The sequence below is a fragment of the Manihot esculenta genome, chromosome 14 (assembly GCF_001659605.2).
Source record: "Manihot esculenta cultivar AM560-2 chromosome 14, M.esculenta_v8, whole genome shotgun sequence".
Taxonomy (NCBI): Eukaryota; Viridiplantae; Streptophyta; class Magnoliopsida; order Malpighiales; family Euphorbiaceae; genus Manihot; species Manihot esculenta.
The window spans coordinates 28,555,767-28,570,347 of NC_035174.2; the positions used below are offsets into that span (position 1 = coordinate 28,555,767).

The following is a 14,581-nucleotide window of genomic DNA, read 5'->3' on the forward strand; positions in this document are numbered from 1 at the left end:
ATTCTCCTTTTCATTTAATAGATCATAGCTACGTTGCACTCACCATATCACTCAGCGATTTCTAGCCATAGTTCTCTAACAGAGGTAGTGTAGATGAACCCTTCTACCAGGTCTTTAGATATCATATTCAATATCCACGATGTGACTATTAGTCACACTGTTGCCAAACCTTGTAGGTTTCAGACTCTATTTTTGGTACTTTCAATGTACCATCTATAAATCTTAACTTCTGTTTAATATTCTGATTGCTTTTGACCAGAATTGATAATTCATTTCACCTAAACATGCAGACCAAAATCATACCTGGATGATGATTGGAGTTATGCAATTTTATCGTATCTACATCCATTAGCTCTTCTCATATAGCACAAACATTATCTTTCTCCATATTCATTTGAGATGAAGATTCTGCTATCCATTCCTTGCTTCAAGTGCTTCGTTCTCTGAAGATTCGCCGATGATTAAAAGAGATCTAGATCAGATCTAAGGTTTTCTTAGTGGTTATCCGTTCTAATACCATGTAGAAAGTATGAAGAAGATTCGAGAGAGAGAAATAGATTTGAAGAAATGTATTCAGATGATATTATTGAGTTTTATGAGAAAATAAATCAAGTTATCCGATACATTCAACCAAATAGTATTTATAGCCCCAGTAATTAGAGCAGGAAAAGAGTAAGCTATCTACCATTTACAATTGTAATAGAAAAATCTAGAAAAATAACTCTAATAATGACAACAACTTCTATAGTCTTATTTAGTAAGCTTATGTTAATATAATAAGAGAATTAAACTCAAACTCTTGATAAACTTTTATAAATTAAATCTAAATTTTTTAAAATTTAATTCTGCATAGTTTAATTATACTTTTAGAACTTGCAGATATTAGATTATTAAGATTTACAAATTCATTTTTAGAACTTGCAGATATTGGATCATTAAGATTTACAAATTCATTCTTTACAAATTTGTGAGTTAATTTATATATATACTTATTTAATTAAAATTATTTAATTTTAAATTTATTAATTTTAAACTAAAACATATTGTACCGATAAATAAATTGAATTATTCGTAAATTATTTAAGATTAAACTCGTTAAAACATCAAATTGTCAAACTCGTTTATCAAAGCAATCAAATTTGAGTTTATTAATTATTTCAAACTCGAATTCGAAAAAATTTTAACGAATCAAATTTAAACTCTTCAAAATTCAGATCTTTCGATTCATTTACACTACAATATATATTAAATATATATACTAAATTCGTTAATTTATATATGGATTGTAATATTTTATTTTAACAAAATTACGTTCTTTCAATTTATAAATGAAGATGGTAGCAATCAATCTAACTCTTTTGTAATTTTAATTACTAACGAGTTTTATAGACTTAATATAGAAAAATATGGTAATTCTTAAAATCTTGCTGTCTTATGACATAAAAAGAATTACTAAAATCTTATTGGCCATTGAATAAAACTATTATATCATGTAAAAAAATTAATAGAAAATTATACATACAAAATTAAATCATAAATAAATAAATATATATATATATATATATAAAATAGAAATATTATCAAAAGAGGAGAAATTTTTTTTTTTCAATAAAAAGCAAATATTTTAATACAAATTAAAATATATGCTCTAAATAAAAATTGATAAAATCACAAGGCACTTTTTTATATTTTTTTCTTTTATTTATGTACTTATTGGTAAAATTCAATTTAATCCATTTTTAACTTTTAATCTAAATTAGCCCAAAATTTTCAATTTAACTTAATAATCAACCTAAAGAACTTAAGCTTCTTTCTTTTTAGGTTAAAATTGAGCTTAGATTGATGCTTTTCTTTTACATAAAAAATTGAAAATAGACTAAATTGAACATTCTCAACAAGTTCAAGGGTGGAATTAAATATTTAGCTTCCATAAATGCCCCTCAGCTCCTCTAGGAAATGCTTGAACAACGAAATCCTCTGCAACAGATATACGAAATCAGGATCGTTGATAGTGGTCACAGTGGAATTCTGCAGTTTTTTGTAAACTCTGATTTGACCTTACCTTGTATTCCTCCTCAACCCTTTTCAAGTTATAGAAACAGCTGGTTTCTTTCAAAATAATCTATTTATGGAGATTTTATTTTGAAAAGTACATATATATTTTAGTGAGGTTATTCTCAAAAAAGAATAATTTTAATATCTTGGTTATTGTGTCAAATATTTCAAGACGTAAATATTGATGAATGTGAGATCCGGAATGGTTAAGGCTACCATACATGGAAATTAATCTTTAAAAATTCTCTATGGAATGTTTAAAGTAGTGAACGAGAATAATAACGATATTAAGTGATATATTTCAGAGGGATTAAGGTTTGAGAGTTGTAGACTGAGTAAATGATATGACAAAGAAGATAATGTCCTTTTTGGGAGTAGTATGGATATATATATTAACGCTTGTACGCTTGTACGCCATACACTTATAAGATGTCCTTTCAAAGGGAACGATTGTATTTTTTATAGACTTTTCAGACGATTCATTTATAATGGACAGTTAACTCATTTAATATTTAATTGGTTAAAATCGCTCCATTCATACGGAGAATCGGATATCAGAGATCGTAGCTCATGAACTCCGAATCACAGAAGGATTGGATTAGTGAGAGATTGAACTCTTTTCAATCGTACATTATATTAGCTATGACTAGATCTATGAGCCCTAATTTATTATAATTAATAGTGTTCATAATATTTTAATTTAGACAAAAATATATATTTTATATGTTATTAAACATATACGAGTAAAACAGTGAACATAAAAATGTATAAATATTCCATTTTCAAATATAAGTATAGTATTTGAAATATTTAAGTTAATATTAAATCAATTCAGATAATAATCAATAGAAATATTCAATTTAATAAAACACATTTTTTACTAAAAAAAATTAATTCAGATAATAATCATCATACTATTTTTATGATAATAATAATAAACAGAATATAATAAAAAAATTATCAGAAAATCTAAAACTTTTAGTTTTAATTTAATTAATTTTATCTTTATTTGAATGTATATTGAATATAGAATAATATGAATGAATTTTTTTTAAATTTGATTCATTATCTGCAAAAATAATCAAATGAAATTTTTTCTTTAAAGAAAAAGAAAATTATAAAAATATATGGTTGTGGTACAAATATTAGAACAGTAGAATCTGCAGAGCAGATAAACAGTAGAAAATCATTCTGTTTTCATACGTAAGAACTGTGAAGAAACAATACAAAAAAGATTTGGCATTACACAAAAACAGTAACGAATTTGGATTTTCTGTAAGAAAAAGTCACTGAGAGAATGAATCAGTGGAAATAATAAAGACAAAGGAAGCAGCAGTGTCTACTCCTACACAGAAATAAAGTGTACGATCAAAGCTCCCCATTACTCGAGAAACACCCCATGAACTGTAACTTTCATCGATGTAAAAAGACACAAAGACATGAAACATAAAATGCCAAACACTTCAATGTCTGTTCTCTGACTGATTCCATTAATATAATTAATTTCTTTTGCATGCATGTGTCAATCTAGAGTTTTCTTTCTTAATATGATGCCGTTTTGTGATAATAGTGATCTTTCTTGTATAAGAGCAGATATGGGAAAAAGTAGGCTACTCTTTGGAGGAAATGGAGAGTAATAGGATTACTAGTAAGGGAAAAGAAGATGAAGAAGCAGAGGCTGAGGCTGAGGCTGAGGCTGAGGCTCTCAAGAAGAGAATCTCTAGCCATCCTTTGTATGGACTCTTGGTTCAGACTCACATGGACTGTTTAAAGGTTTCTCTAATTTCTCTGTCTTTCTCTTTCTTTTCTTTGTATGAACTCTTTGGTTTCTTGAGAGTGAACCCCATAAAATCATCTACCATTTTCATTATTTTGTTGGGCTTTTAGCCATCTCTTTCTCTCTCTCTCTCTGTGTGTGATGAAAGAGAGCAGACAGAAAAATTCAAGTCTATAACTTTAACTAGGTTAACTCCTTTATATTCTATAACTCTTCATGGCAGATCCATCACGTAGATTATCAGACAGTTTTACTAAACTGGTGATCTATAGTGATTGAGTAAATGATCAGAGATTCAAAGGAAAAAAAAGAATAAAAAATAGTAGCACTATCTTGATGATCTACAATTTCTTTTTCAGGTTGGTAGCGTTGATGATGCAGATCAAAGCCATGGGAATATGAAGCAGAAGCTAGCTGCTGGTACAGTGCCCAGTTCAAGCTTGTTAACTCAGCCAGAGCTTGATCATTTCATGGTGACCTAAATTTCTCTTTTTCTCTTATTTAATCAATATATAAGCGAATTTCACCTATGTTATTTATTTTTTGAATTACGTATGAAACCTTGGGTGAAGAAAATAAAAACATATAATTTCCTACAAGTCAGGGGAGATGACAAATAGAGACAATATTTATTTTCTCCGAGAAAGTGGGGTTTGAAGAGCCTTTCGTGGATAGGATTATGTATATTTAGAAAATCAAAAAATGAAAGTATTAAATTATATTTTGTTGCTCAATTTTTCATGAGACATTGGTAAGCGAAAAATCAGTTGATAAACTGAAAGAGGCCAGGGCATGCAGGAAGCTTATTGCTTAGCTCTAAGCAAGTTGAAAGAAGCAATGGAAGAACCTCAGCATGAAACAGTAGCTTTCATCAAAACCATGCACATGCAACTTAGAGACCTCACCACAAACTATCCTCAATCTCCTGATGATCCTTCCACCACTTCATCAGATCTCAGGTCAGTAACCTAACCTCTAATCCTTTCTTCTCCTTTGTCTTCTATTCAATCTTTTACACAGTCTAAGTCTTTTTTTATGCTAAGATACTATTTTGGCAAAAAACCTAAAATTGCCCCTGAACTATATATATAATATATAGTATGAATAAAAAATGCAAAATGCTATTTTTTTTACTCAAATTTACTTCTAAACTTCCATTACGAGACCGAAATAATTCAAAATAAAATCAAATAGACAAAAAAATGTAGATTACACTCTTAAATTTTTATAAGTGATGATCTTATTTGACTTTTTAGTGATAATTTAAAGGCAAAATTAATGTTTTAGCTAATATTTTGTAGGGTAAATTATACTTTAGTCTCTAAATTTTAATATAATTAATGAATCAATTTCTATAATTTTAAAATTGAACACTTAAATTTCTCTATAATCAGTCCGTCCAAATTAGAGATTCCGCCATCTATTTTTACGGTTAAAAGTGTGATAATGTTTTTATTATATTTTGAAATACATAAACTACATTTGAATTCTTGAATTTTAGTACAATTAATAAATCAGTTTCTATATTTTTAAAAGTATACACTTGAGTTTTTCTATAATCAGTCATTGTTCATCTATTATAATTTAAACATTTTAATTTTTCATTTTTTATTTAAAATGACACTTAAGTCCCCATTAACTTGTATTTATAATATCTCATTTAACCAAATTTTAACACTTTTTATTTTTCAATTTTCATTCATTAAAATACTTCAATACTTATAATTTTAAAATTTAATAAAATATTTACAATTTTAACTATTTTTAAGTGGTATCAAGTAAATTTTAAGTAAATTATAAATTTTTATAAAAAGTATTTTAAGAAGAAATTGTACTTTTAGAAAAAGTTCGACCATCCATTAATTTCGAACTAATATCTATAATGGATGCAAGAACTATCATTTTAGACTGATTAAATATAGAGAAATTTAATGATTTAATTTTAAAAATATAAAGATTATTTCGTCAATTATGCTAAAATTTAAGGATCAAGATGTAATTTACACAATATAACATTCTCACCCATATTGAAAAAGATATAAGGGTTTATGAGGATATTTTAAATATTTGAAATATTTATTCTCCTTTTAACCGACTGACTAACAAAATTATATATAAAATAACTATCGATTTAGATAAAATAATTATATATAAAATTTAAATATTTAATTTTAAAAATAAAGAGATGAATTTGATGAATTAAAATATAATTTGTCCTATTTTATAACAAACTGACTTGAAAAATAGTGAAAACCATAAGACATTTTATTTATGTAGGGCTAAGATTATGCAACTACGATGAACACAGTAGAGGTACTAATTCCATTTGACTGTGGAAATTGTTGTGCAGGAGGAAGCATGAATAGATATATAGCTAGCTAGTGCATGATGGACCCACTCCCCGAGGATGAACAAAATGCAGAGTTTCTTTTGTCTGCTAATTAATTATATTCAAAAACTTTGTCTCAGGAGTTTTCATGTAACATAATACTAGCAGCTATGAATTAGAAGTACGCTCCATCTTAACATTTAAGTGTATTTTTTTTTAATTTATTCTGTTAAATTTAAACAGCCTCTAATTTAACATATTTAAAATTTTTATAAAAAATATATTATTTTTATTTTAAATTAATATAAAATTTAACATATTTTTTTATTATTTTTAAGAAATTAATCCATTACGGTTCATGCATGTTCCTCACAATAACATTGTCTCTAAGAATTGCAACTTGTTTTCTTCTCAAGCGTGCAATGTGTCTTCACTGGAATGAGGAGCATTCGGTTCAAATTGAAAAAATTGATCAAATCGAATTGATTTAAAAATTTAATTCGGTTTTTTATATATTTCGATTCGATTTGATTTTTAATTTCAGAAATTTTTGTTATTTCGGTTCGATTCGGTTTACTAAAAAAAAACTGAAAAAACTGAACCGAATCGATTAGTGATAATAATATATTTTTTTAATAATATAGAGAAATTAAATCATTAAGATTAAAATATTTTAATTAAATTTTAAAATATTAAAAATAAAATATAAAAAAATAAAAAAATTATTAAAAATCAAAACCGATTAAACAGAACCGAATCGAACCGAATCAGACCGGTTTAGTTCAATTCGGTTTCTGACCAAAATCAATTCGATTCGATTTTCATAAACACTAAAATTTTAATTTTCAATTTATTCGATTCGGTTCGATTTTGAACCGAACCGACCGAATGCTCACCCCTACACATCACTCCTTAACACTTATTTGTTTTTTTTTTTGAAGTAAAGCTTCATTTTATATATGATTAAAAAATAAAATATTTTAAAGATTTTTTTACTAAAACTTGTGAAATTTAAATTAAAATCAAGATTTAAAGCTTTCTAGAAAACATTTTGTGAAGGTTTTTTTCTCAATTGTGATATCTTATATGTCACTTTCAAAAATGATAATTATTTCTCAAACATTCAATATCCTTCGGTTCAAATTAAAATAAATGATTAAATTAAATTAATTTAAAATTTTGATTTTGTCTTATATTATTTTTTTAAATTTAAATATTTCGATTTAATTTGATTTTAGTTAGAAAAATTTATCAAAACTAAACCGAACCGATTAGTCAATAATAATATATTGTTTTCATAATATAGAAAATCATATCTTAACCAAAATTGAAATACTTCAATTCAATTTAGAACACTAAAAATTAGTTAATTTCTTAAAAATCTAAGGAGCTAATAGTAATTCTCCTTATGTATTAATGTGGGAAAAGTTTTTATTTTATTTCTCTACGCGCATAATGGTCTTTTTATTTTTTATTGTTGACTTATAAATAATGTTTACTCAGATATTAAATTGTAAATCATCCATTTGAATTTAATATCTCAACTTTTCAATTTGGGTATAATTGTAACATAAATTTAAAATTTTGGGGTAAAAGATAAATGTTTCATATTAATTTACAATTATAACCAAATATTTTAATTTTGAACTATAAATTCCTATCTTTTTCAATTATATTCAAAGCCCAAAATTGATTAGAGACATTTAAAATTTATCCATTAAACTATAAACCAAACACCTAAAGAGATGGAATTTTTTTTTAGATATCTATAATAAAATTAATGTTTAGGATGTTTGATTGCTATAATTATAAGTTTAGTGAATAAAATTTAAAATTTATTCTAAATTAATTTTGAATTTTTTCTATAATTTGCAACCAATTAACTACAATTAGAAATTACTAAAAAAATTGGCCTTTTATATCGAATTGGATTAGATTTTTCTTTCGTTACATTCATATGAAAAACAGATGGCAGATTAATTTCAAAACTAAAATGTTGTATAAAATCTAAAAAATACATTAGTAGATCCTAATGTGCCTACATCCAAACATCTATATTATTTTTTTTGAAAAGAATAATAAAATATTATATAATTTTTTTATCAAATTTTCATTTCAAAATTTATAGCCCATTTATATTAAATTAGTATTTTATGATATTATACTGTTAATAAATAATAATAATTTCTAAATATTAAATATTAACGTGAAAATCATATCACGAAATATTATTTTAATATAAATAGAATCACAAGCCCTGAAGAAAAAAGCTAATGAAAACTTAAGATATTTTATTTCGTATTTTTTAAGTTAAGAAAAATATTACTTAACAATTATATTTTATTCGGTCACGTCCGCATTATCTAATGGGGTATAGAAATTATAGTTGTTTGGTAACGACATAATACCACTAGATACAATCTTAAAGTGAAAATGAATGAAATCACAAAATATTTTTTTTAAATATACTTTATCTGATGAAATATTATGATGTGTAAACAAATAAAGAATATTTTAACAAAATATACAGTGATAGAATAGAAATATAGTGTAGGTTGTTGTAACCGAATAGCTCTAGAATACACAAAGCATGTGTATATAAACCCATCAATGTAGCTTCATTTTACATAGTGAATAATAGTCCTTTATTTTTGTCATATTCTCTTTTAGTGCCTTTTGTATGATATCACTATTTTTTGTGGCCTGATTTTCTTTTTAGATTTTACCTTTATTCAAACCCCTCCTTTACCTATAACCTATGAAAGAAGACAACTAGTTTGTCGCTATTGAAACCTAAACCACCGAATGAACGGAAAGAAACCAACTCCATTTCAGATTTTTATATTTTACAAAACTCTGATAACCTCATTATGGTTCTGGTTAGCATACCACTTAATATAGGAACAAATTACCACTCATGGTGCATATCAAGTTAAGAGCTAAAGATAAATTTAGCTTCATCAATGGAAAATGCAATGCACCAGAGGAAGACAACCCCAGACTTTGAAAATTGCAACGTGTTGATAGCATGGTGCTACCATGGATTCTTCACTCCATTGCTAAAGAAATAGTTGAAGCCTTCCTGTATGCCACAACAGTATATGAATTGTGGATGGAATTGGATAGAGATTCGGAGACAGAAATGGACCACTATTCTATCAACTCGAACGAGAAATCAACACTTTTTGTCAAGGTAATCTTATGCTAATGGTGTATTATACTAAGCTAAAAAAAAATTATGGGGTGAGCTTTCTTACTCGAAAAAAAATTACGCTAATGGTGAATTTTTTTAGGGTTATTTTATTTTTTGTATTTTCTTTGAGTATATAAATATATAATATTCTCCTTGCGTATTCCGTTCCAAAACTTACAGAGAAATAAGAAAACTCTAGCTGCTGTAGACGTAGTTAAATTGGTGAACCACATTAAATCTGTGTGTTAATTTCTTTTCGTGCTTATTTTTAGATTGTGTGATTGTTTGATTCTCAAAATACTTGATATTAGGTATCACCAGTTAATAGGTTGGTAATCCCGTAATTATAGACATAATGAGGATATGCTAGACTATATGTAATTTCGTGTCGAAACTCACACTGTCGAGAGAAAAAGGGTTTTTAATGATGAACCTGGTGTTAAAATATTCGGGTCTTCCTTTCCTCGAATGAGATCACGTATTGGTTTATCAATGTAATACCCGGCTAGACTCCGGCATCAGAATCCCTATCGTCCGGCGGAATCTCGGATGTCGGAAGCCTCTAAAAAGGGTAAAATATGTTTTTCTAAAATGTTTTCAAGTGTTTTAAGGTTTTAAGTAAGAAAAAAATTGAGTTTTTGAAAGAAAACACCATGGAGGAAAATTCAGGTTCAGCCGCCGAACTTGGTAGAGTTTTGGAGTCACCTTTGGCTTCTGAAGGTGGTCTGGCCAGCCACCTATAAAAGGCCCTATGTCCGAAAATGGGCGAGTTTCTCCTACATTTTCGGGCAAAGGTGAGTTCATGCCCTTCCATGGTCGGTTTTGAGGTTTTCCTTCAAATCCTACAAGTTTCTAACAAGTTTTAACTTGGTTTTGAAGTTTTCGAGCAAAGAGCGAAGTTTGGAAGTTTGGAGACCTCCGGGATCCATTTTCCCCAAATCTCCAAGTTGGGTCACGCTTTCTCTCGATCTTCAAGAGGTAAGCGTCGATCCTCACCTCCTTCGATGATTTAAACAAGTTTTATGAAGGTTTATGGAGTAGAAATGCATGTTTAGGCTAGTTATTAAATGTTAGGGTTTTATGGGTTAAGTATGAAATGCTTGATTATTGAGTTGCCATGTTGATGTTTGTTGGGGTATAGGATAGTTTGAGACCCCTATATGCCTATGAATGTGTTTATGCATGTTTAGGAGTGTTGTGTTTGAGTTTGGAATGTTTGGGAGGCAAGAATGTGCATAAGGGCTGAGTTCTGCTACTTCTGGAAGAACTCAGGTTCGGCAGCCGAAGGCACTTTCGGCCGCCGAATCTGCCTGTGGAGGCAAGCTTTTGGCTGCCGAACCTCGCCCCCGAAAGTTGGACTTTCGGCTCTGGAGGAGAGTTTCGGCCACTGAAGGTGCCGCCGAAGGTGCATGAGTTTCGTCTCTGGAAGGGACTTTCAGCCGCCGAAGGTGCCGCCGAAAGTGGCTGAGTTTCGGCTCTGGAGGGACTTTCGGCTGCTGAACCTGCCGTCGAAAGTGCCCTGTCCAGCCTTCCTTTACATGCTTTCTATGATTGTTTTGTGATGTTTTAGGGGGTTTTTGGGGAGTATTTTAGAGTTATGATTAGCGTATGTTTGGTCCCTCATTTTGAGTCCACCTGTGTAGGTTCAGACCCGAGGAACCGAGAATCCCAGCAGTGAGCTAGCTGCTTCAGAGTCAGCCTGAGGTGAGTAGAATGGATCTTTATGTTTCAAAGCAAACTAAATTTGAGCATGTTCATGCATCACGAATGCCATGAGATATATTAGGGTATTGCATTAGAATTCACGAATATGTTGCATTGCATACTTTGATGATGTTGTGGATGGATGTTGGATGACCCATTAGTCCTCGATATAATGTGATGATGATATAATGTGGAAGTCCGGCTGACCCATTCTACGTCCCGGCATAATGTAAGAGAAAGTCCGGTTGACTCATTCTACGTCCCGGCACATTGGAATGTAGAGGGCTATTGGTGATAAATCCATCCTTGATATGATTTATTTGTGATGTGATGCATTTCATGAAATCATGGATTTTAATATAATGTTTTACTAATTTGCTCACTGGACTCTAGTAGCTCACCCATTTCCCTTAACCCCCAGGTTTGCAGGTACAAGGTAGACCGGGGAGTCTTCCAGGTTGAAGTTGCGTATGTAATAGTTAGATGTGGACATGTATTGTAAAATGTTATATGTGATGTAATGTAAAGAATTGTATTGGGGATAGAATTGTGCTTGGCCTTAGTGTATGTAAATCCCCTTTTGGTACATGATCTTTTTAATGTAATGCTTTAATGATGTTTTATGTTAAACTAAGCTTAATGTATGATATGTTACCCCATTGGAGCATTTGATGAGGAATCCAGTGTGGCGTTTTACGTTTATGGTTATGTGCATGTACAAATTAAGCTTGGTGATGAAAGAAAAAGTTTAAAATTTTTATGTATATGTATGATCATGTATGGGATTTAACAGGCTTACAGGAAGTATGTTAGGCTTGCTAGGGTCCCGGCGACCTTAAGTCGATTTGGATCCTAGCGCCGGTAGCGGTCCGATTTCGGATCATTATAGATTTGTAATACCCGCCTAGATTCCAGCATCGGAATCCCTACTTTCCGACGGAATCTCCGTTGGAATCTGGCATTTGAGAATGTCGAAAGTTTCTAGAAGGGTAAGAACCAAGGTTTGTCAAAATGGTTTTAAGTATTTTTATGTTTTGAATGAAGGACTTGAGATTTGAAGAGAAAAGACCAAGGGAACAAAGTGCAGGTTCGGCCGCCGAAAGTGATGTTCGGCCACCGAAAATGCCTTAGGTTTGGCCCCCGAAACTCCATGTTCGGCCGCCGAACGTTGCATGGCTTTGCATGCAGGTTTGGCCGCCGAAGCTGAGGCGGTCAGCCGCCTATAAAGGGTCCTCAGTCGGTGAAATGGATCAGTTTTGCTTCCTTTTCACTACCAGAGGTGAGTTCTTGTTTCCCTTGGATGGTTTTCATGGTTTTTCATTAAATCTTTCAAAGTTAAGTGATTTTTATCCTTGTTTTGAAGGTTTTCTACTTTGAGCAAGGTTTTGGAGAGTTTGGAGCTTAGATCCTCCATAGCTCTAAGTTTGGATCACACCAGCCTTTGTTCTTCAAGAGGTAAGTGTAGATCCTTAGTTTTTATGATGTTTTACATGAGTTTTATGAAGGGAAAAGGGAGTTTATGCATGAGTTTGCATGGTTGTGCATATTAGGGTTATGGACCCTTTATGCTCTATGTTTGCTTGATGAGTTTGTTTGTTGGAGTTTAAGTTGTCTTAAGCTCCTATATGCTTGTGGTAGGAGTTATGTATGTTTTAGAGAGGTTGGCTGCATGTGTTGAGGGTTTGGAAGGTTTGGGAGGCATGTTTGTGCACGAAGCTGAGTTCTGAATGAACTCAGGTTCGGCAGCCGAAGGAAGATTTGGCCGCCAAACATGTTGAGGAGGTGGCTTCGGCTGCCTAAGCTTGCTTAAACTTGCCCCCGAAAGTTTGGACTTTCGGCTCTGGAGAAGAGGTTCGGCCGCCGAAAGTGCCGCCGAACATGCCTGAGGTTCGGCTCTGGAGGGAGCATTCGGCTGCCGAATGTGCCGCCGAAGGTGCTCTGTTCAGCCTTCCTTTGCATGATTTCTATGATTGTTCTAGGATGTTTTAGAGGGTTTTTGGGGAAGTGTTTAAGAGTTGTTTATGAATTGTATAGAGTATGTTTGGTACCTCATTTGAGTCCTCCATTGTAGGATTGGACCCGAGGAACCGAGGTGTTTAGCAGTAGTAGCTGCTTCAGAGTTAGAGTTGGCCCAGAGCTAGCCACTGCTTGGCTACAGGTGAGCGAAACTAAACTTAAGGTTTTATATTGAGAAATGAAATGCTTCTAGAATGATCCATGCATCATAAAATGCCATGTTATGTATTAGGTTGTGTTGCATTAGAATCCACGAATATGATGCACTGCATAAGATGTTGTTCATGTGGATGAATGTTGGATGATTCTTAGCCCTTGATATGAGATGAGATACTATGAGATGAGATATGGCATGAGATAGCCATACCAGGTCGCTCCTGGCACTACAGACCAGGTCGCTCCTGGTACTATGAGTCAGTTAAGAAAAGTCCCGGTGAGGCCTAATCGCCTCGGGCACAGTTGGACATGTATGCTATGAGTCAGTTAAGAGAAGTCCCGGTGAGGCCTAATCGCCCCGGGCACAGTTGGACATATTACTATATGTATATGTAGAGGGCTATTGGTGACAAGTTCATCCTTAAGATGATATGTTTGTGATGTGATGCATTTCATGAAAGCATGTAATTAATGAACTGTTTTATTGTTCCTCCTCACTGGGCTGTAGTAGCTCATCCCACTCCCTTAATCCCAGTTTTGCAGGTTCCGAGAGAGCTATGGGAAGTCAGAGTCAGCAAGAGTAGAGAGGAAAGATATGCATGAATGTATGTATGTAATAGAGTAGTGGACATGATGTAATTAAAGATTAGTTTGTAATGTAGTGGATAAATATATACTATCGGATCATGGATAGAATTGTGCTTTACCCTAGTGTCTTTGCCTTAGTGTGGTGTATGATTAATCCTTTTGTACATGGATCCTGTTTTGCGTTTCTTGATGAGAAATGTGTGAAACCAGGCTTAATGTATGGCTTTGATGAGACGCCAGTGTGTTGTGTTGGGAAGAAAGGGTATCAAGTCCCTTGACCCAAGAGCATAACAGTGAGGGAAGAAATGGTCTCAATCCCTTGACCCACAACAGTCAGTAGTCACTGGTATAGGCCCTGAGGGCCGTTTCAGATTTGTATATCTGAGTAACAGTAGTTAAGCCTGGTAGTTTTACAGGATTGTTGAGTATCTTTGATCATGTATGGGATTTATCAGGTACAGGATTTATCAGGTACACAGAGAGTATAGTCGGCTTGCTATGGGTCCCGGCGGCCTTAAGCCGATCTAGATCCTAGTGCCAGTGATGGTTCGGGCCGTTACAGAGGGGTACCGGTTTCTGGGCTGTTACAGATTGGTATCAGAGCATAGGGCCTCAAGAGTACGATGTGTTGAGCAAAGATGCTCAAGGACTAGAGATATCCCACATCGGAAAGAGGTGTTGTCTTGTATAGGAGGGTAAGCACAATAGGCAAAATCATATCCACTAGGATAGGATGTGGAGTACTGTCTTGCATGATGATGTG

At 31.9% G+C, this 14,581-nt stretch overlaps 1 protein-coding gene across 2 annotated transcripts; it reads left to right on the top strand.

The window, feature by feature from the left end:
- Positions 1-3,659: 3,659 nt before the first annotated feature.
- Positions 3,660-6,399, top strand: LOC110630680 (homeobox protein knotted-1-like 2). Of its 2 annotated transcripts, none has more exons than XM_021778214.2 (4): positions 3,660-3,828; positions 4,192-4,305; positions 4,622-4,791; positions 6,183-6,399. In XM_021778214.2, exons 1-4 carry the CDS (start codon positions 3,682-3,684, stop codon positions 6,196-6,198), a joined length of 447 nt encoding a protein of 148 aa, XP_021633906.1. In that variant the 5' UTR covers positions 3,660-3,681; the 3' UTR covers positions 6,199-6,399. The 2 variants fall into 2 exon arrangements, with proteins under 2 accessions (XP_021633906.1, XP_021633907.1); XM_021778215.2 differs by having other exon boundaries at positions 4,631-4,791.
- The last annotated feature ends 8,182 nt before the right edge of the window (positions 6,400-14,581 follow it).